General features: G+C 36.3%; 1 protein-coding gene across 5 annotated transcripts in view; it reads right to left on the minus strand.

Annotated features, from left to right (window-relative positions):
- The window catches only part of TGFBR3 (transforming growth factor beta receptor 3), a 165752-nt gene that overhangs the window by 55909 nt on the left and 87340 nt on the right, over positions 1-22503 (minus strand). For all 5 annotated transcript variants that reach the window (XM_087960597.1, XM_087960599.1, XM_087960600.1 and 2 more), the window contains exon 4: positions 9134-9271. In XM_087960597.1, the coding sequence (XP_087816723.1) occupies positions 9134-9271 (138 nt within the window). The remainder of the gene's footprint in view (positions 1-9133; positions 9272-22503) is intronic.

A 22503-nucleotide genomic window follows, 5' to 3' on the forward strand; every position in this document is an offset into this window, starting at 1 on the left:
GTAAGCTGAGGGCATATACCAGTCCAGTATTTGATTTTTTAAAATATAAACGATGCTGCACTTCAATGGCTAAATGGCCTAGACATTGGTATTTGGACATAGATCTTTTTAATATTTATATTTTATTGTGTTCTACTAAACTAATATGATATGTTAATATATATTGCTAACCCCCGTATGATTGTACACTAAATAAATAAATAGACAGAACTCTGTTCTACATAGTGGCTGCCATACAGTATATTAATTGAAGACTTGGTTATACATCTCTGAGAAATTTACATTAGAATGGATTAGAAAAATATCTATATCTATCTATCTATATAATGAATTAATCAATATATAAATTGCTACACTGTGCAGCTGATATAATATTAAAACCTGAAACATAACCAATAGCATAAAAAGCAGCACAGAAGATAATGTTAAGGAGAGAAGAGATTGCACAGTCCAGGGATCAAAATAATCCTACCTTGATTTTGTTTAGCAATGGACAGACAGGAATTTTAGTGGGCTATCAAGACTGATGTCAGCCCTTCAATACAGATCAGGTCAATAAAGCAGGCACTCCCATGAATGCTATTTTATTTTTGTTGGGCACAACAGCATACTGAAAGTTTCTCTATACCCCATCTCCTGCTAAACAAAATCAAGGTGGGGATATTTTTCTCAGGCTCCCTTCAATTTCTGGACTGTGTTATCCCGTCTTGAGTTCCCACAATGGTTCCTTTCCAAAGTCAACTCTAAATTCCTTAGTAGCCCGTAACTACCTATGCTGCTGCATTCTAGACCAGTCAGTTCCAGATGACCTACACTCCAGGTAGATGCTTTGCAATAGTCCAACTGAGAGGCAACCAAGGTAGGCTTGACTTTGATCTAGGAAAAGGTGCGAACAGTGCACAAGATATATTTATGCAAAATTCCTTTTCACCATGATTGCCATCTACAGTATTTTTAAATAATAGCCAAGAGTCCAAGATGGCTCCTCAATTGTGTACTAATTCTGGTGGGTGGAATGAAACTCTGTCCAGAATTAAAGATAGAAGGTTCTCAGATCTAGTCCTTAAAACCTACAGCCACTTGGTATTTCTAGACTGAAGTCTGTTCTTCCCCATCCATACCCTCACAGCCTCCACACACTGAGAAATAACCTTGACAGGATTATTTGATTGGCCAGGAATAGAGCTGCATAGTTGACTATCATGAGCATTGTCTCCAGGGAGTCCTTGACTACACAGGAGGGACATGGATCTAATACACACAGATGGTTATGCATATAACTCCAAGGTCCCTGTCTATTTCTCAGGGTTAACAGGCTTAAACTCTTGCCAGATAACCAAGCCAGGCCATGCCTCAGACAATTCCAAAGGACGTACAGCTAGAATCAAACTCAGAGCAGATTTAAGCAACTTTATCTAATACATGACTTGAATAGACTTCCTTCTGCAGAGCTCTAAGCCCTCCCTAACCAGCAAACGCAAGTCACCTTGAACAGAACTGCTATCTGGTTATCTGTAGATGCCATTAAAGCAGAAAATAATTGTGTTTTGCTACTTATCACCATGAGGCAAACCTTGATAAAAGATTTTACCAAGTTCAATCAGATTTATTATTTATTCTCCTCTAGCAATGCTTTAGGCATCTTTTCTACTATTTCATCTCCTGGAATTCCTGTGAAAACCAAAGGCTGCTTGGTGGATTTCTCTGGGATGCACACAAAGAGAGAGTCCATACCAACAAGAATATGACTTTTTAAGAAGAATACTAAGTTAGGCTGCTTATCTAAAAACTGATCTTTGCACAAACAAAAAAGGCCTGTTAATTTAGATTAGCTATAGTACTGAAAATACAGTACATTCCCAGGATCACAAAGTGGTCAGATGCTCTGTTTTTATATTCTGTGTCTTTTGTATGTAGCTTTGGTGGGTGAAACCAACACTAATAAAACAGTTAAGCCTGTACTTGAGCTTGTATTTCCATTAGAGAATTGGTCATAATGTATTCTGAAGTTTTTCAGGAGAAAAATGTATCCTGCTGTATTATATGCTTGAATGTAAATCTTTTAAATACCATATTTCTGTTTGCTTGACTACCTTATTTTTCTTTAATGCCTTTGTCATATGGATTGCAGATAGTTCTTTTCAGCTACAGCATAATGCAGATATAAACACATTGAATTGGAATGTTGAACTAGAACAGTTGGGATATCTACACAAACTGCTTTGCATGTATCTCCAAGGAGAATTAGCTACTGGGATAAAAAGAAACAATAAGTGATAGCTGATTTCAGAGTGAAATTCCAACACTAAAACAGACAAATTTAGTTTCATAATTTTACATCAATTTCTATACAAGATTCTATTATCAGCTACCTAAAAGTGTAGCTACGTTAATTTGCTGTACTATAAAGAACAGTCTGGTCGCTCTATAAAGATTAATAAGGTTTAATGAATGTGCTAGTCTTTAAGATGTTGTAAGATTCTTTGAGGTTTCTAGCTAAATTACAGTACAGTGGGATAAAGGGATATCTATAATATGTTAAGAATATGCACTAAATATATATGAAATCTATTGAGATAAGAATGATGTAGTATAAGATTTGCATGGATTCAACCTAAATAGGCTATGAAAGTAATATAGAGAATCCAAATATATTCCAGTGCTTTTCTGTTTACCCGTTCTAGCATAAGGTACCATGTTGCAGAACTATATATTTATGGAAACAGTTTCTGTTAAACTAGTAGGCAGTAAGGCTGGTGAAATTCATTTCAGAGAGGGATTTGTCTATGCCTCAGAATTAGAGTGTCACAGACTGAGGAATCAGGAATGGTTGTTTATGTTTTTTCTAGTCTGTTTCAAAAACTCTGCAGACTTACAAAAGTGCATCAAGGACATGTTCAGTCTGAATTATTTAGTAAACTAGAACCTGAGGAAAGTAGAGATCATGGATTACATAACATAGTTGCACTGATTATGATTTTCCATTACTTTCATTTTTTCTGTCCTTTTCTTTTTCTTGATATATTCATCCTAACCATTATATATAATTAACTAAATGGTCAATCTAACCCTTGCTGCCAGCCCAAAGAAAAAGGCAACCAGGCAGCTATTACTTGGTAGATAAAATAGTAGCAGATCTGTTGATTTTCTATTTATATTACAAAAAATTAGAATTATGGAAGCTGAATGTTAAATATCTAGGAAAAATTGGGCTAGCTGCTTTACCAACACTGACCATTATTATAGATAATTTATCAAATGCTAACTTAATACAGAGTATTTGTAACACTGGGGAGTTTATTCTAGTATAGGGGTCCTCAACACCCAGGCTATAGGGCCATGGCCTATTCAGAAGTGGGCCACACAGGCAGCAGGTAAGTGCATGCACATACGTGAAGCTTCCTTCTGTGAGTGGCAGCCATCTTGCATTCACGCGCAAAGCTCCCCTTGCACAAGCAGTAGTTACTTGCACTCACACAGAAAGCTCTCTACCCACCTACCACTCACAAGGTACTATCCCCCCCCCCGGCCAGGCTGCCAAGCCAGACAGACTCTAGTACATAATGTAGCATAAAAAGAATATTTCAATATGTGTATAGATCACATAGTTCAAACATAATGGTCAATTTGGAGAATACAAAGCCTATTTTAAAGATGTTTAGGACAATGAAACCATTTCAAAGCATCCAAAATGATGTAAGTTTTGATGAAATAGATAACAGAAAAGATGTTAGATATTAAATGCAGCTTTCAAATGTAATCTAAAACATATGTAAGAGCAGAAAGATCCAAGTCATTTAATTTCATGATTTCACCATCACAACTTCTTCCCAATTCCACCTCATTACTGCATGCAGGTTTAATTCCTCTGAGCATAGAATATATCTTCAATTTTTAAAAAAACATACAGGAAGGTATATTCATTGCCTTCCATTTGCTGATAAATATTCAAAATATATTTGGCAGCCTAAAATGTTTATGTTACTTCTAAATATTCTTAAAGAACCTCAGACTGGAGAAGCAGGAAATAATTCATTGCTTCATTAATTATACAAAACTTGAAATAATTATTTTGACTATGTGTACAGGTTTAAAAATCCCATAACTAAGTTTTAGCAAAGTTGTCCTTCTCTTATTTTTTTCTCTCTTGGAATCATATCAGGTCACTTTGTAGCTGTGTTTTATCAGCCCATCTTCAAGTCTAGCTTTCAGACATTGCCTAACCTAGCTTGTTCCTCTCCTCGACCTCCTGTTCAGCTCACATCTGGATTGGCTTAACAAGTAATTGGAAATGAAGCCTCCCGATTTCCCGTTAAATGCTAGGCACAGGAAAAGAAATAACACTTATTTTTCAGTGAGCTTTGACCATCATCCAAAATCCAGCGCAAACCAAAGAGCTGCCTGTGGTTTGATGGCAATCACCCAACATTTCTGAAACCCATTCTTGAGGGAAAGGAGCAAATCAGAAATAAAGACACAGGTTTGCCTTTTAAGAAATGTAAACAGGATTTTTAAATTACCAGCATTAAGCTGAGTAATTATTCTGTCATTGTAAATGCATGTTTTACATCTTCAGATATATAAGCCATTTCTTTAAAGCTCAAGGGGTTACTTTGTAAAATAAACTTGTGCCCCTCAGCATTTTCAGATGCATGTGGTCCTATAAAAAATCAATACTGGTATGAAAAGAAATTTAAAAAAATTCTAGAGAGCAGACTCAAGAGCTGTACACTGTGCATAAGGAAGGGCTGCACCTGCAGGATACCTCTTTGCTTCAACTCTGCTTATGAACTCTTGACCAGAAGTAAATGTATTGTGTCCACACACACACACACAAAAACATTGTGGCCAAAACTGTTTAACATAGTAATCTAAGACTATTACACATGATCTTAATTGACTATTTAAACCTACAATGCCATGCAACCACAGAATGAGGCATCTAAGGAAGTTTCATTGTAGTTTCCATAACAACCAGCTTCAGCCCAGCAGGAAAGATCTGGAGCCATGAAAGTCAAAGGGCCCACCACTTGAAGCAAAAGTTTCCACCAGCTGAGCAGCACCTGCAAAGGCCACCTCTTTCACACAAAAATAAAACATTAAAAAATGGCCTCCTGCCAATATCTTCTTGTGGAAACTAGCTTGAAAAAGAAGGGTGGGAGGACAGAGGAGAGGGAGGGGGGAATTAGCCAAAGTAGGGGGCAATTGCCCTTTCCGTCTAAAACGGTTCTATAGCTTGGAGATACTTAAAAGAGAGAGAGGAGAGAGAGAGAGAGAGGTGGGGGGGAGGGAGGACCTCCCACCACCAGTGGGAGTTTTAAGTATCCCTAGATTTAAAAAGCTCTGCTAAAAAAACTGCTTTGTACCATAAGCCAGATATCTCACATACCTTTGAAGACACAGGTATAATTGTCTAGCTTTTCTCTTCTATGGATTTCTTTTTAACTGAAACTCCATACAGTGCAGGATTTGTGGAGAATTAAGATGGGAAGGTAGAACATTATCCTATAATGAAATTTCATTTCTTCCCTTTCCTAATTGATCCAACTATGAATTTTCCCATTATGCTACTAACAGGATTGATGAGGTTATGAGGACTGAAAGTGAAGTATTAATTTGGCCTTCTCTCATTTAAACTGGGTTTGTGTACAAAGTTTGTCCATTGGGGATCGAAAGCTGCAGTCCCGCAAAAGGTACTATTCCTAGTTAGCATGGCTGAGCATGGCTGCTAGAAGCTGTAGTTCTTCAGGACCAGTCTGATCTAGTGGTGAAGGCCTCAGGCAAGAAGCAGGAGACTGTGAGTTCTAGTCAAGTCTTAGGCATTGAAGCTGGCTGGGTGACTTTGGGCTAGTCACTTTCTCTCAACCCAACCCTCAACGGGGGTATTTGTGGGGAAAATAGGAGAAGGAAAGAGCTTTGTGCATGTTTGCCACTTTGAGTAATAAAGATGGAAAATAAAATCTTAAAGCTAACATTAACTATCACACTCCTATTATTCAGTAATTCTTCACTCATGGAAAAACTTGAGGAAAAAACAAATACAATCCAAAGAATAAATAAAAGGAACTGTAGAACTTCAAGGAAAAAAGAATTCACGACCATCAATGAACTGAGGAAAACTTAGGATAGTTTGAGCTAGATAATTGCACATGGAAAGAATGATCTAGCATGTTCACAATATAAAATCAATCAAAACTAGCTTATTTTTATATACAATTGGTAAGGAATAGGAATTATTCTTTCTACTTATTTGATCAATTCAGCTGAAGCAGTTATTAAAAAACAAAGAAGGAAGGGATAAAATCCAGGTATCTTACCAAAGGGAAGTTTGATTCCTATAAGGCGGCAAAATATGTTTGATATAATCATGACAACTCCAGTTATAAAACTTTACTGTAGAAAGACCATAAATAACCCAATTAAATGATCCAAGTTTTGCTTTCAAGAGGAATTGAGTTTTAAGACCCAGGAGATTCCATGCTCAGATTAATGTAGCTCAGGTGCTAGTATGTTATGAAACATAATATCCATTACATGAATTAATTTACAGCACAGTCTATTCATTTTAACACAGAGCTATGCACCATTAGACATATTGAACTGCAGCTTCCTTTTGATTGTCTTCCAGCTTCTGTTCAATTCACTTTCAAGAATATTTGATGCACGTAACTAAAGATAGCAATCTTTCACAGTGATTTAGTCCCGCTATTAAATTAGTCCATTAGTATAGGTGAGCATAATTTATTTGCTAATAAGTTAGAAGCTGTGAAGGGGAGAAACTTACCTATCTGCTTTTCAGTGCAAATAGGATTAACCTCTTAAAATATAGTAAATTCAAACTCCTTTTTTAAATTGACTTCAACTCCCAGAATTCCCTAGCCAGCATGCAGATATACTCTGGATTAGGGTTTCTGGCAGGTCCTTTTTACTTTAGGCATGATATGGAAGAATTGGTCTTTTATTTTGCTTTTAACAATTTATAATTTTGTGAAGCCATCCAGAGTCATCTTTTGGGTTGGGAGACCCAGAAATTGGGTAAATATATGCATATGTTTTATAATTCTTTTATTGGATCTTTATTTTGAAAAAAAAACGCAGCCACTGTAAAACAAAATGAGGATGAGAAAAAGATTGTTTGATCTTCTCCTTTTTGGCTATTTTCTTAGCAAAAAGCCCCACTACATATTTTGTTGGGTGATATAAAGAAAAACCTGTTCCACAGCAGGGGTCAGTAAAATTGATGTGATGGGGGCGGAAAAGGCTAAATTGGTGGCATGAAAATAAGTTCTCTCTGTTATGAAGGAAGGCATTGGAAAATGTATGTTTCATTCAATTTTACCTTTTTGGCTACAAATATATTGTTTTTTCCTTCTTCCTCTGCCACATCTCACTTTGTTATAAATCTCTCTTCACTTATTTGTTATAATTTTACTGCTTAGTGAAGGATCTGTCAACTTGCCAATCAGGGAAAAGTATTAAAATAATAAATAAATAAATGTTGGCAACCAATTAAGAACCTCTGAAAATCATGTGGTCAGAGAGCAATCTAAGTCAAACTAAAATCATGGTAAATATATGTCATGATTGAGAGTCTTTCTTTTTCAATGAATAGGAGGCACCATTTTAATGTTTTAATGGCAGGTGAATTCAATCTTCCTGCAAACACAGAAAATGAGAGAGGGTAAAACTCTTCATCCATTCATAAATTTATGCTGGAATTACATCAATAAATTCCAAATTGGAAGACGATAGCAGGTGGAATTGCCCTTTCCACTCAAGGTTATATAAAAAAGGATACTTCAGGGAGTTTTTGATGTAGAAAAACATATTATTGGATGATTCCACTCCTTCATATAACATTGTATGACTTCAGGAAAATTAATCCATGTGATTTATCTCTTATATTTTAGGTCACATTCTGTAGAGCTGTGTCTATTCCTCACACAGTTTTTCAGTTTAATTAAACTTATCCAAAATACTTTCTATGAGATTTGGATGGAAGAGACATCACAATATAGTTTTCCCCCACTGAAAAATCACAATGAAAATTAGGGATTTCTTTTTAAGCAATGTGTTGTCCAACAAAACAGAATACTTTATGGACTGGCACATTCATTCACTATGGTAAGTTCACTAAAGACTGTTTCCCACTATTTCTCAGCTCAACAACTGTGCACCAAAAGTATGTATTTTAGTTTAGAAGCACAGGGGGGAAAAGCATACTATATATCAAAGAGACATATCATATGTATCATAGAGACATATCATATTCGGGTAAGTACATATAATAGTTTTTGGAGTTTTCTTTAATAGTTTTGCTATTTAAAAAAAATTCTTTTATAAACCAAGAAAGATTGATTCCTTGCTGGCAACACGCTTTTGTAAAACTGTCATACAATATTATATTCATTATTTGGGAGAATGTCCCTCCAGGTGCCAGATGTGACATTTTCCAGAGATTATTTGGAATTTGTATAACTCTTGAATAAGCCATTAAATAATGTTTGTTTCAGAAATTGGGATGTTAAATAATGAAGTTGTAAAGGAGTCATCATGAGACATGATATCATAGCCTAAAAATTCAACCCAAACAACCCATCTGGTCAGCTCTACTAACAGCACATCCTGGCCAATGGTCAATGTGTGTAATTTATTAAATAGTAGGTGACTGATGGACTGTTCTTCAGAAGCATGCCAGGGTTTCATGCTGGACTTAAGCTTATGCCTTTACCAAAACCTCAGCTCAAACTTTCTCCTGATCACAAGGGGCTCAACTCAACAGGAGTTTTGCTGGCAGACCACACAGCAAGCAAGTTTCTTACTAATTTCTTGCAGTGCTCTTGACCTTTGATATTACGGCTACTGCATCTTCTAAAGCTAGTGATCTGTCAGAGGTGCCACAGTTGATCAAAGCAGGAAGCCTACTGTAGTGAATAATCACACAGTAAGGGCAATCCTATAACCTCCCTCTCTCACCACCCATGTTACACAAAAATTCAAATAAGCCCAACACGGCTCCTAAGAGATTTTTGCTGAAATGTGAGAGCTAATTAGCATTTATTTTTCTCTGTCCATATACATCAGTTGCATTCGAAACATTATTACACAAGGTCAGGATATTTCAAATACTTACAATGAAAAATCTCTGAATCCCCAAAGCAAGTCTTTCTGTTTTCACTTTCCATGATAGAGGCACAGGTGAGTTCAGGAGGAACACCAATGGTTTCTGATGAATATGCATTGAAGCAATTGGATTCAAATGCAAAACAACCTGTAAGATATAAACAAATAACTCAAGACACTACAATTACCACTTGATCCAACTGAGCAATAAATTAATAATAATAAGCACTTCTGCTGTAGGGGCTTAATTACTTCAGGGGCCACCTAGTAACTTGCACATAGACTTGCTCACAGATTTGAAATATTTTTTCTATTTTCTACAGAAAGAGTGAGGCCAAATCTCAAAGTCAACAGCACTTAAGGGTTACTTAACTGATGAATGAAATGTCAAGGCTAGCATCATTTGGCATGTGCTGAACTGAGGCTTATGTCTTTTCCAGACAAGAAGATAGGGATAGAAGAATGGGGAAGAAGAAATACTTTCTTTGTGTCTTCCTCTCTCCAGTCCTCCTCCTCCTTTCAACAGTGGCAAGATTAGACATGCAAGTAAGGGAATGTGAAGAGCAACAGGATAGAAGTGAAGGATGTGCTATTCCCAAGGAGAAGCCCCTGAAAGTATCTTGCTAAATAAAATTGCACCATCCCTCAGGGAATTTTCTAAGATAAAGGCTGAGCTGGGGGGGGGCATGAAGGTGAGTAGTACATTTAAGAACACATTTAGCTCATGACTGAGTTAAAAATTAAACCTGACACTTCCAAATCATAGTTTTTACATCCTGGGTATAGTTCTACTCAAGGACCAGGGCTGGCAAGAACATCCTTGTTTGAAATCACCCAACCTGCTAATTATAATGAGCAGCAATAGCAAAGACACTAACACCTTAGTCGCCCTTTGACCCAGCAAAATAGGACTTAAAAATCAACTGCCTCGTCATTACAACATTGTGTCATGCAAATATCAATAACATAATATGATGAAAAAGAAAGGAAAAGAAGAAGCAATGCAGCATTCCGAAAACATTCCAGACTCTACAGCAGGGGTCTTCAAACTTGACAGCTTTAAGACTTTTGGACTTCAACTCCCAGAATTTCTCCTCCAGTCATGTTAGCTCAGGAATTCTGGGAGTTGAAGTCCACAAGTTTTAAATTTGCCAAATTTGAAGACCCTTGCTCTATAGAAATATTTCTCAACCTTGCTGCCTGTGGAATTCTGGGAGTTGAAATCCACGCAGCACAAAAGTGCCAGGGAAGCAATGCCCTTTCAGTTTGCAACCTGGTTCCATAGGTTGTACTAGTTGATTTTCAGAAAGTTTCCTTGAATTTGCAGTCTTTGATATTATAAATTCCTATAGAATGAAGAAGCACGTGGATCTTCTGACCCTGTTCAGGGCACAAGAGGAGGATATCAGCGTGGGCTGGCCGCTGGAAAGTCCGTAGAGAGGAAAGCTAGACATAACATAGAAAATTGTAAGTGGGGGGCTGCTAATTAAAAGAACCATCAGAAAAGAGTTCTTTGCATCTGTGAATGATAGTCTGTGGCCCAATTGTGAAGGAGACAGGTTCAAGGGTACAAAATCTTCCATCCTAGCAATTATCATAAAAGCTCTCCCTGTTTGTAAATCAGGAGATATGTTCGTTTTGTTTTGGAGATTTGGTTCGCCTTATCAATGTTTGGAATAAAGGACATACTAACCCCCACATAGCGGCATGTTTCCTTCAAGGGCCTGTGTAAACAAGATTTTTTTATTATTATTCAACTTCCCTCTTAACTTTGTTAAAGAATTAAAGATATACCAAATAAAATAGGACACAATCAACAGATAAAGTGAAAAGGCTAAGGACAAGGATAGATTTGAGAGTACATGAGGCATAAAACAACATAATGAGTCAGGATTATGCCAATAAAGGCAAGATAATTAAAAGTCACTTTTAAGCAAAAATTGTGATAAAGTGTACCTTGGACTATAATATTTCAAAATTTGGATAGAAAAATCTCATGTTTGTCTACCACTTAAATAGGCTTTCGCACGTAGAAAAGTTATGTGCCAAAGAAAAGATTAGAATTATTTTTCATAACTCTAGTTTTCTATACCCAGTCTGTTTTTTATATAAGAAACATCAAATCACACAATCCATCAATCTATATTCTGAAACTCTTTTCTCCCGGAAAGTTCATAATTTTTTTAAAAAAATCCATTTGCCAGTACTAAATCAAAAGGTAAATGCAAGTTCAGCATTATGGCCATGCCTTTAGAAAGTTCTCTCTTTTTTTTCCTAGAAAGGACACAAATTTATACAATTAAGAATTGCTTTCAGAAATGTTCTACAAACACAGACAATATCAAGTTGGTAAAGACAGCAACAATTTTGGTCTCCTTGGAGATGCCAGGGTTGTGGAAGGCTGAATATTATTACCACAGCAACCAAATTACAAAAACAGACTGAGGGCTCATGCCTATTATTCTGGCAGAGTAATTTATATTACAAAGAACTGACTAGGGCACAAATATTGGAAAATAATTAAGAAAACAATCAACAAACCCTATTAGCTTTATATAACTTTGGGCCTGAAATCCCACACAAACACACATTCACACACACAGTGTCATTATAAAAGTAAATTCTAAGGTTTTGAAATAGTGAAGCACCTTGCTAGTGTGAAGGACTCCAGATTAATTCACAGCATAGATTTGTTTTTCAAAACAGCCATTACAAAACCATGCTAATAATGCAGAGTAAAATATATCAAATTACAATGCCCATATTGAGACAGCTGTTCAGAAAAGCATGGGAGACGAAAAAATGAGTTGTAAGTCTGAGAAGTTTCTATCTTCAAATCACAAAATTCAAACATTATGTTTTAAGAGAACTCCTCACTGGCTGGATAAAAACTAGTCCGTTGCATCTTTAAAGCAGCCTGCTTAATCTGTTGCTTTCCAGATGTGTTGGACCACAATTAATTCTAATAATCTCAACCCAAAATGGTCACTCATGGAAATTGTACCTCAGTACACCAGGAACTCCAAATTACCTTGAAGAAAGCTGTTTAAGATGATTGTCACAGAATTATAAATCCAACTACACATTTTTAAAAGAAAATTTAGAAAATGTATGTGGATGTCCAGCTTGTATAACGGTGACTTTGGGCAGCATAAATCCATAGAACTCAAGGAGAAATCCAAAATTATAATTGGGGCCACTAATGTCAACCAGAAGAAAGCAAAATTTGATGTACAGTAGCATATGGACAGGAGTCGTCCCACACTCATTCTACCTTAGGTTCAGCTATTCTCCTGGCTCACTTTGGTGGTACCACTAGAGTAGCATTTCTCAACTCTATTTCTCAACTTTGGCAACTATAAAAGATGTGGACTTCAACTCCCAAAATTCTCCAGCCAGCATAGAAGCTGAAGTTTACACTCATTAAAATTTCCAAAGTTGAGAAACACTACCCTTGAGATAGGACAAACTAAGTTGTATTGATAGATCTGTCTTGAATCATCTTCTGTGGATATCGCTAGAATTTCCCACCTGAGGCTGATATTAAACTCAACAGCATGAACAACACATTCTAATTATCTGAGGCTGGATTTGGCCTAGTTTTTTTCTTCTTCAAATGCTGATCTCTAAAACAGGCTCCTTCAACAAGATGCTAAATATTTCTAATGTTGTTTAGCTTTTGTTTTTATTGAACAAAGTTTAGAAGCACAACTGTTTGCTCATAAGCTCCATACATAATATGTTTTTGGGTCTTACAGACAGAGCAGAAGAAATAAGATTTAGACAAAAATCAAATGAGCAAGAACCTGACACAAAGCAATTAACAAAAGCATTCTGTTTTAGATAATGCACCAGATCCATATAATGTTTCCTACAACAGTAGCACTCAGCTATGTTCCACAATTAGGCAAAATTGTGGTTGGCAACACAAAACCATGAATTTTGGCTGATGTTTTTAGGCCCTAACAAACCAAGACAAACAGATACCGTATATACAATTCATAATGTGGTTTGAGCATCTTGTGAAATACAAAACGTACAAAAACTTATTATGTGTCTGTCTGCATTATTAGTTCCTCGCTTTGCCAAACAGCAAAATAAATGATAGTGAACAGGTCATCCAGGATATCATTGAGAACAAAAAATAAATAAATAAATAAAAATAAAAAATCCTGGCTTTGCTTCTTAACCCAAGGGCCCCATCAAACTGAAGATTTAACTCCCAATTGCTGAGGAAATCCAGCCAAGAGAGTTTTCCATCTAAGCCATTTTGAGAAGGATTTTTTTTTTGGGGGGGGGGGAGGGGGGCAGGGGTGAAGAGAAGAAAGACCATGAATACTTTCCAAATAGCCATATTCAGTCTGTTGACTATTAAAGTAGGGCTCTACAAAAGTTTTGAATACATGTCATGTCCTGCATTCATCTCCTACTATACAATGTGCCATAAATAATTTTTGTTCAATTATTTACATCCAGATGCTAATGATTTATTAACAATACACACATAAATCTTAAAATTGGTTCTGGGATCAAGTTACTGATTTTGTATATTTTGGGGCCTAAACAAGAACAGTATGAATCTCCCAGGGTTACTGAATGTCATAGAATTCTTTTCTCTAAATTCCATTCCTTGCCTTATTATTTCTTTAGACACCCAATCCTGTCACTCCATTCCCACCCACCCCACCAAAATGAAACTATCTTAAGAACATAATTTATCCCTCTCTCCATTATCCAGAACATTCAAACCCCATCAACCTAGTCAAATAACTGAAAAACCCAACCTGCTAACCATATTATGTCTTGAAGAAGGATAGAAAGTATAGCAGTATAGAAAAGAATATACTATATAACAATAAAGGTATTGCTCCATATATGAAAGCTATAATGCGCACACCTAACTTTTAACAGATGTTTACTAAGGAAGAAATCCACATTTGGCAAGAGTTGATTGGACATATAAATTGCAGAATAACAAACTGAAAATGCATAGCAAGGGAATAGATAAAGAGGTGCCATTTCAGGCTCTTGAACATTTTGACTATGGAAAGTTGGGAGAGCTGTTATAAAACTAGTTTATTTTTGGTCTGCATATTCCCCAGATCTAAAAATATGTACTTTTTCTGGTGGAATAGTTACAAGATAGCTTGAGGATGAAACCAAACTGTACACCACACTTCAAAGTTAAGTCTTTTTTTCTGTTGCTGCTGTTATGTTCCTTAGAAGCAACAACATATCAGAACCAAAACAGTCTGAAAAACAACTGTCACCAATTCAAACATACCATGATGAATTAAAATGAGTCTCTACTAACTCAATTAAATTTAAGATTGATTTATCTGGTGATTAAACATGTTGAATCATATCTCTCAGTGATGATTTCAAACTTTCCATCTTCAAGCAAGCGTTTCATCAGTGTTCTGTTGTTGATAAACCCATGAAATCTACTATGGAAACCAAATGCATTTTAAGTATACAACAGATTTTTGGACATACTGTACTTTCAGCACATTAGGAGCACCAGCTGCACCAAAATGAAAGAAAAAGACCTAGAAATCACCATTAAGCTCCAATCAAAGCATGAACATCAGGACCCATGACCAACATAAAATGTATCACCAAATGAGACAACAAATTCCAACCTTACGGATACTGTATTCTGATTTTAAAATGCCATAAAATTGAAATCTAAAATCTATGCATAAAGAAACCCAAATTTTGTATGTAATACAGATCTCTATATGATTTAGAAATGGTTTCCAGTCTGAATTAAATTCTGTCAGATTCTTTCTCCTCCTCCTCCTCCTCCTCCTCCTCCCCTCCTCCTCACTTCGGGTGTCAAGGGAGACACAAAGTTGCGGCTCTTGCTCTTCTCTTCTTGCTCTTCAATTATTGTTAATTCATGTTGTTAATGTGGCTTTGATGGTGTCACTGTCAGATTAACTTTTAAAATATGAAGTCATTCTAAGCATCAAAATATATTCCCACAATTTTGTAAATCATTCTTCCAATGAAAAGATCAAAGAACTTTTCCAGGGAAATAAATATCGTTGCAGTACTTTGCATGTAGAAGCTTTAATATATTTTTAGAAAATATGTACAATAAAGTTTAAATTAGAAAATAGTTGAAATAAAATTCAACTTTTAAGATGTGTCTCATTTGGGTAGGAATAATCTTCCAGAATTGTTGAGCTTTATCTAATTGCCACAAAATAAGAAAGAATGACCCAATCTGCTCAGTACTTTTTCACAATCTTTAGAGAATGGACTGTCTATTTTGCAATCAGAACTGAGTAATATTTCAATCTTATACAATTATCTTTACTATTTAGAGTGAATAAAACGTTCTTGCATTGAAATTCCCATTGTTGCATATCTATTACTATATCCAAATTTAGCATCCATTTAATCATATAATTTTTGACTTGTTGGATTTCTAAGTCATACTTCACTAGCAATTTTAAATAATGCCCAATAGATGTTATATGCTACAAGGTTTTCACTTTCACTTATACCTCTAAGTACTTTTCCTTTTTTCTAAAATCCTTTTAGTATATAGAATAGAATAGAATAGAATAGAATAGAATAGAATAGAATAGAATAGAATAGAATAGAATAGAATAGAATAGAATTCTTTACTGGCCAAGTGTGATTGGACACACAAGAAATTTGTCTTGGTACAAATGCTCTCAGTATACATAAAAGAAAAGATACATTTGTCAAGGATCAAGAATCATAAGGTACAACACTTAATGATAGTCATAGAGTACAATAAGCAATCAAATCATACCAGGAAACAGTCAATATAAATCATAAGGATACAAGCGACAAAGTTATAGTCATACAGTCACAAGTAGGAGGAGATGGGTGAGAAGATTAATAGTAATAGGAGTGCAGACTTTGTAATAGTTGAACAATGTTGAGGGAATTATTTGTTTAGCAGAGTGATGGCTTTCGGGAAAAAACTGTTCTTGTGTCTGGTTGTTCTGGTGTGCAGTGCTCTACAGCGTCATTTTGAGGGTAGAAGTTGAAACAATTTATATCCAGGATGTGAGGGATCTGTAAATATTTTCACAGCCCTCTTTTTGACTCGTGCAGTATACAGGTCCTCGACTGAAGGCAGGTGGGTAGTAATTGTTTTTTCTGCAGTCCTAATTATCCTCTGAAGTCTATGTGTGTCCTGTTGGGTTGCAGAACCAAATCAGACAGTTATAAACATGCAGATGATAGACTCAATAATTCTTCTGTAGAACTGTATCAGCAGCTCCTTGGGCAGTTTCAGCTTTCGGAGTTGGCGCAGAAAGAACATTCTTTGTTGTGCTTTTTTGATGACGTTTTTGACGTTAGGTGTTCATTTTAGGTCATGTGATATAATAGAACCTAGAAATTTGAAGGTCTCTACTGTTGATACTATGTTGTCTCGTATTGTAAGAGGTGGTATGGGAGGGTTTCTCCTAAAGTCTACCACCATTTCTACGGGTTTGAGTGTGTTCAGTTCCAGATTGTTCCGGTCACACCACGAGGCAAGTTGTACAACCTGCTGTCTGTATGCGGATTCGTCATTGTCTCGAATGAGACCAATCACTGTTGTGTCATCAGCAAACTTCAGTATTTTAACAGATGGATCATTTGAGATGCAGTCATTGGTATATACGGAGAAGAGAAGTGGAGACAGCACACAGCCGGGGGGGGGGGGCTGGGGCTGTGCTAATTGTATCGGTATCAGATGTGATTCTGCCTAGCTTCACCCGCTGCTTCCTGTCTGTTAGGAGTTATTTTGCTAGTTATTTGAACATAATCAGGTGAACTAGACAATTTTGAAGTAAGTATAAAAAATCAAAAGATTATAATTTCATCTTATGTCAAATCTTACAATCAAAATGAATTACTGTCTCTGCACTGAGCAGATTTCATAGGTACAAGATTTTGTATATATGGCTAGGCCAACCACATACTTGTCTGCCTCATCAATATATTCTTAGTGAATTTAAAATGACTCTACATTTTAAAGAACAATATTTGGGAGGGGGAAAAGTAAATTTCAGATAAAGACAGCAAAGCCACTTCTCAGTTAGAAACTCACTTGGTTAGTGAGCATTCACGAATACCCTAATAAAAATTTGTTTTCTGACAAATACTTCAGACAAATTTCATGTATCTGACAAATCCTTCAATGGGAAACTGATTAAGTTCTAATCAGTTTCAGGCAACAGCTGAACAACCTGGAGGGTTCTTTTCAACTAATTAAGATCACAGAGCTGAGCTTGTTAATTTGCTCAGCTAGCTAACAGTTTTAAAAAATAGCACTTTTAAGGACCACTGTGCTGCACAGAAAAGCAGCACAGGAAGACATAGCTTCTTTAAGCAATCCCTCTGCCCTGTGAGGAGGCAAAAAAGGGAGGGATTGGTCAGGCACAGGACACTGTACAAGAGATCTTATCTGAATGAGATGGTGGCTACCATTGATCTCAGAGGTCTGTGTCTCTCCCTCAGCCATGTCTTCCCTCAGAGGCCATTTTGCTTAATGACCAAGTCTTTGGAATACTAATCAAGGAGAGGATGTAATTCATAGGTGACTTGAAGCCATTAACTATTTCTCTGCCTAACTTGATTCATAAAGATGTAAGAATAAAAAAAAGAGTGAAGGTGTGCATCCAAAGAAAGGATGGTATATCTAAATGTATTAATAAGATAACTCTCATCAAAGAAATCTCAGCCTGCAGGATTGCAGAGCTAACCTTGAAGGTATGCCAGAATAGTTAGGTAAACAACCACTAGGCTTGAGAAAGAAGACAGGGTGAAACTTAAGATAACTTCACCCTGATTCTCTTTGGTATAGGAGAGAGCAAAGGCCATCTCTATCAGGCTTTCAAGATTGTGTTATTATATCCTATGGCATTGTTTTTCAACCTTGGCATATTTAAGATGTCTGAACTTCAAGTCAAAGAATTCCCCAGCCAATACGGAATAATCCCAGCTAATGCAGGGCCTTCATTTGCAGGAAAACAATTTAAATGCTATTGTTCTAAACAGAGTATATCTTTCTCAGTGATCCCATCTTGAGTTAGCTGTAAAGAAAGACTTCTTTCTTCAAACATGTTCTGTAAATTAAAGTTTTAGGACTGTTCAGAAGCAAAACACTCAAGGAGCTGACATAAATGTACCTCTGCTACTGGCAGTAGTTGCAAACACTATAAAACATTGCCAGTATCTTTATTCATGTTTGCTACAAAAAGTTTTCCATTTGCGCTGAATTCTAACATGATTTGCACAACGTATTTCTCTTATCTGGATCTATTAATTGGATCAGCACTCAGAAATCAACAGTTAAAAACACATAAACCCTAGACCAAATCTATATTAAGACCTACAGTATATATTGTAAAATGGCACACAATTGATAAGTTAGGAATAATTGAGTCAATTTCTGGGTTTCTTTGCTTTGGAAGATTTATGTTTTTAATCGTATCAGCAAGGCAGGACTGAGAAAATAGGGGACAGATTGAGATTTTGATGCCTATGCAGAAAAGGCAGAAGGGAGGAAGAAGGGAGGCAGATAGCATTTATAATGGAGCAGTTAGATAACTTTGATTCTGGAATTGATCTTATTAGTACGCACGGAAACATGAACATGTTCTGATTATTATAGATGTATCGCAGTATCTTATATAGGAAACATACTATATATATATATACACATAACATGCATGTATCGGATCATATAATGAATGCTATATTTTAAAAATAAATAACTAAAATCAGCATCTGAAGTTATGCACTTTCTATTAAGTTCTTTTAACAATGGGCAGAAACAGTACTGTCTGTTTGCGTCCCGAAATGCCTGTGTCACCTTGCTGCTCCCCAGGTAGGAATACTTCCAGTTCACTAGAACTAGAGTTAAATATTTCTCTTCCTACTTATTCCTTTGGTTCTCATTCAACATTCAGGGAGCGCTGCCTTGCTTTTCAAAAACATAAATGTCTTTGCATACAAGATGGCTATTCACAATTTTAGAACCCTACCCCTGTTTCTGGGTTTCTGGAAAAGTACTAGTTGCAATGTTGTCAGTGTATGCACACATATTTGTATAATATCACAAATATTTGTGGGTGAGAATACTTTAGCCAGTCACAAGCTGTTGCTGTCTGCATTTTTCTGACCATAGTGCCAGCTGTACACAGTTGTGACTGGATGGGACAGTGAATTTCCCAGATCATCCAGAAAGCTTTCTTAGTATGCCAGAAACTTTCTTTTGGGATTAAATAATAAAACACAAGGAAAGAAGAAGGATCACCACCTGCTGGACAGTTCTAGGCGTTCTATAATAAGACCCTATAACTTGCAACCTTAACTGAGGATTTAAGGAGAGCGTATAGAGCCACTAATTCACAATATTCCTTTCCTCTTTTTTCCCTCTTCCATTCGGCGATTTACCACCAGGATGCAACCTCAAAGTGAAAACAATAGGATTGGTGGGAATAGGTAAATTTAACAGCTTTTTGATCATTGGTCACTAGCTTTTCAGTACAGTCCGTGTATGATCCAAAGCACATGGGTAGACTCATTAACTTCTACCAGAATAGTTCAGCAATTGGGAGTAGGTTTGCAGCTTTAGTTCGCTGTTGTTAGCAACTGCAACATTAATAGAGTAAAGACACTGGGTGTATAAAACCAGTAATTTAAACTAAAGCGATCAAAGCCATTATTACCTTTATTGTCAGAATACAACATGTGTGCAATGAGATTGGCTGAGCCTCCCTTCATGCAACCCGCTCCAACACAACTCACAACTCATATTTCTTCTGCATCTGCAAAACAGATATGGATTTATGTGTTTAAAGTAAAATGCAATCACCTGTAAAAAAAACTTTGGCTTTACCAAATGATTGCATAAAACTCAAAACAATCCACACATCTCTCAATTCACTGCACAGAAGGGAAATATAAGGGTTGCACCATCCATGGGAGGCAAAAAAAAAAAAAAAGCCTGTTTCTTATTCAACAGGAGAATGTTAAAAGTCTCATAGACAAACAATGCCAATTGTTCCATGGAGACCGAGAAGCTGTTGTCTAAAAACTAACCCATGATCCCCGGCCATTTTGCTTTTGCTGATTTTTCAGTAACAAACTTGACTTTTCCAGTAACCTTGTCTTGATTAATCCATTAACAATAGAAAATGGAGACTGCTAACCAAAACACATAAAACAATTAACGTGCATGGGAAGCATAATTGTACTTCTGAGATATAAAGGTAGTCCTTGACTTACAACAGTTCATTTAGTCACTGTTCAAAATTACAACAAGCACTGGAAAAAGTGACTTATGACTGTTTTTCACACTTATGACCATTGCAGCATCCCCATGGTCACATGATCAAAATTCAGACAACTTGGCAACTGGCTCGTATTTGTGACAATTGCAGTGACCCGGGGTCATGTGATTACTTTCTGCAACTTTCTGACAAGCAAAGTCAATGGGGAAGACAACTTCACTTAACAATCATGTTACTAATTTAACTACTGCAGTGATTCACTTAACAACCGGGGCAAGAAAGGTCATAAAGTGGGGCAAAGCTCACATAATAAAGGTCTTGCTTAGCAACAGAATTTTGGGGCTCCATTGTGGACGTAAGTCGAGGACTACCTGTATATTCTTGTATCACTGTATCTTCAACAGAAGATCTGTGAGCAAAGCTGCAATGTTCACCTCACCACTTTTAGAAATGAAAACTCTATTTCATTTATATCTAAGCATTTTTAAGTGCTGCTGGAGATCCAAGAGCAATTGCATAAGCATGCTTTACTTGTCCAGGCACGACTCAAACAATCCATCAAAGTTAAAAGAAAAGAAAAGAAAAAAGGAACAGCAGACATCATTCTATTGGAGAGGAAGCCTTTGTGAAATCAATTAAGGGAGCTTCACCTATCATAAATTTGGCAAGGGACAGAATCTTATCTGTTGCTCCAGCAATTTGGAACACATATTTTCCCCTTCGCTAAAATAGGGCTGGGCATGGTCAGCAGTGACACTCCGGCCCGTGGTCCGTGAGTTTTGATATTCTTAATCGCTTAAGCTATCCACATGTTTGAAGTATGTTTAACTCTTTCATAAAACAAACCATAGTCTTCTGTGAATTCAAGTTTATATGCACCTATTTATAAATATGTCTCAACAATTGCTCCCACATAGCTGAAGCAAAACAGCCAAGGCAAGACAGATCTATTTATTAAACTGCTTAAACTCCATAGCCCTCAACCCTCTGAACAGCTGTGGTGAAAGCAAACTCTGCTGAAAATAATTGGTTCTTATCTCGTTAAGACTAAACTATGATTACACTAATATTTATTTCTCTTGAAAATAAAGCTCAAGACACACTGAATTGTGGCTCCACACAGCTTCTTCTTCTGAAAGTTCTAGTGACTAGACTTCAAAAGAATTTCAAAAGTGATGACCGGTGATTTCTGGAGTAGTTTAGAAAATAATCCCAAAGACAAATCTGTCCAGAATAAATAAATTAAATAATTGCTGGATAAACACGAAACATCTTCAACAACAACACTGAATCCACACTGAACAAATCAGGTTGGCTGTGCAGGCAAGTTTTATTAATTAGATTGGAAATAAGGCTTTAGAAGTTCATCTGCAGCACACACTTGCAAATCAAATCGAAACAAATTAATTGACATAATTAACAGATACAATAGTTCTGACAGCTATCTATAAAATTAATGATTCTGAATGAAATTAGAAAATGCTTCTCACTACAGTCAGTGAGTCGGTGAGTAAAATAATGGAATGGCAAATCTCACAGAAGTATTATCAAATCAAATATCTTGGCTAGTCTTTCACCAGCTTTTACAGTAAAAAGAGAAATAGTTTGATACAACAATACATTATTGGGGGGAAAAACAATAGGACAATAAAAGGATATATCTAATTAAAAATTTTGTGCACTTGTATGAATTGGTAAAACTAACTGGCCACTTGGTATGTGAGTGTGGGGTTAGCATCCCTTAAAAAGTAATAACTGTAAAATTTATCAGAGCAACCCTCAAATTTGGAGACGATTGAGAAGATCAGAGCATGCCTTGGGGCATCATAAAAAAGACACCGTATAAGAAATAAGCAAGAGTTTCTACCTCCCTGGATCCACAAAGGCAAAATCTCTGCAAATAAGAAATCCCATGAACTCTTCCCATCAGTTGAGTTGATGGGAGGACATCAAAGTGAGCTCTGGAAAAGGCCATCTATATTACCGTAGGGTTAGATTGCATCTGACTTCTGTATCAATCATACTGATTTATGCTGTAGGTTGCTTGCAGTTATCTAACATCTGGAGGTACAATTCAGGGACCCTGGTGATGTCATTTTGAAGATCA

The sequence above is a fragment of the Notechis scutatus genome, chromosome 3 (assembly GCF_049901735.1).
Source record: "Notechis scutatus isolate UNSWTSFEM ecotype Mainland chromosome 3, rNotScu1.2, whole genome shotgun sequence".
Lineage (NCBI taxonomy): Eukaryota > Metazoa > Chordata > Lepidosauria > Squamata > Elapidae > Notechis > Notechis scutatus.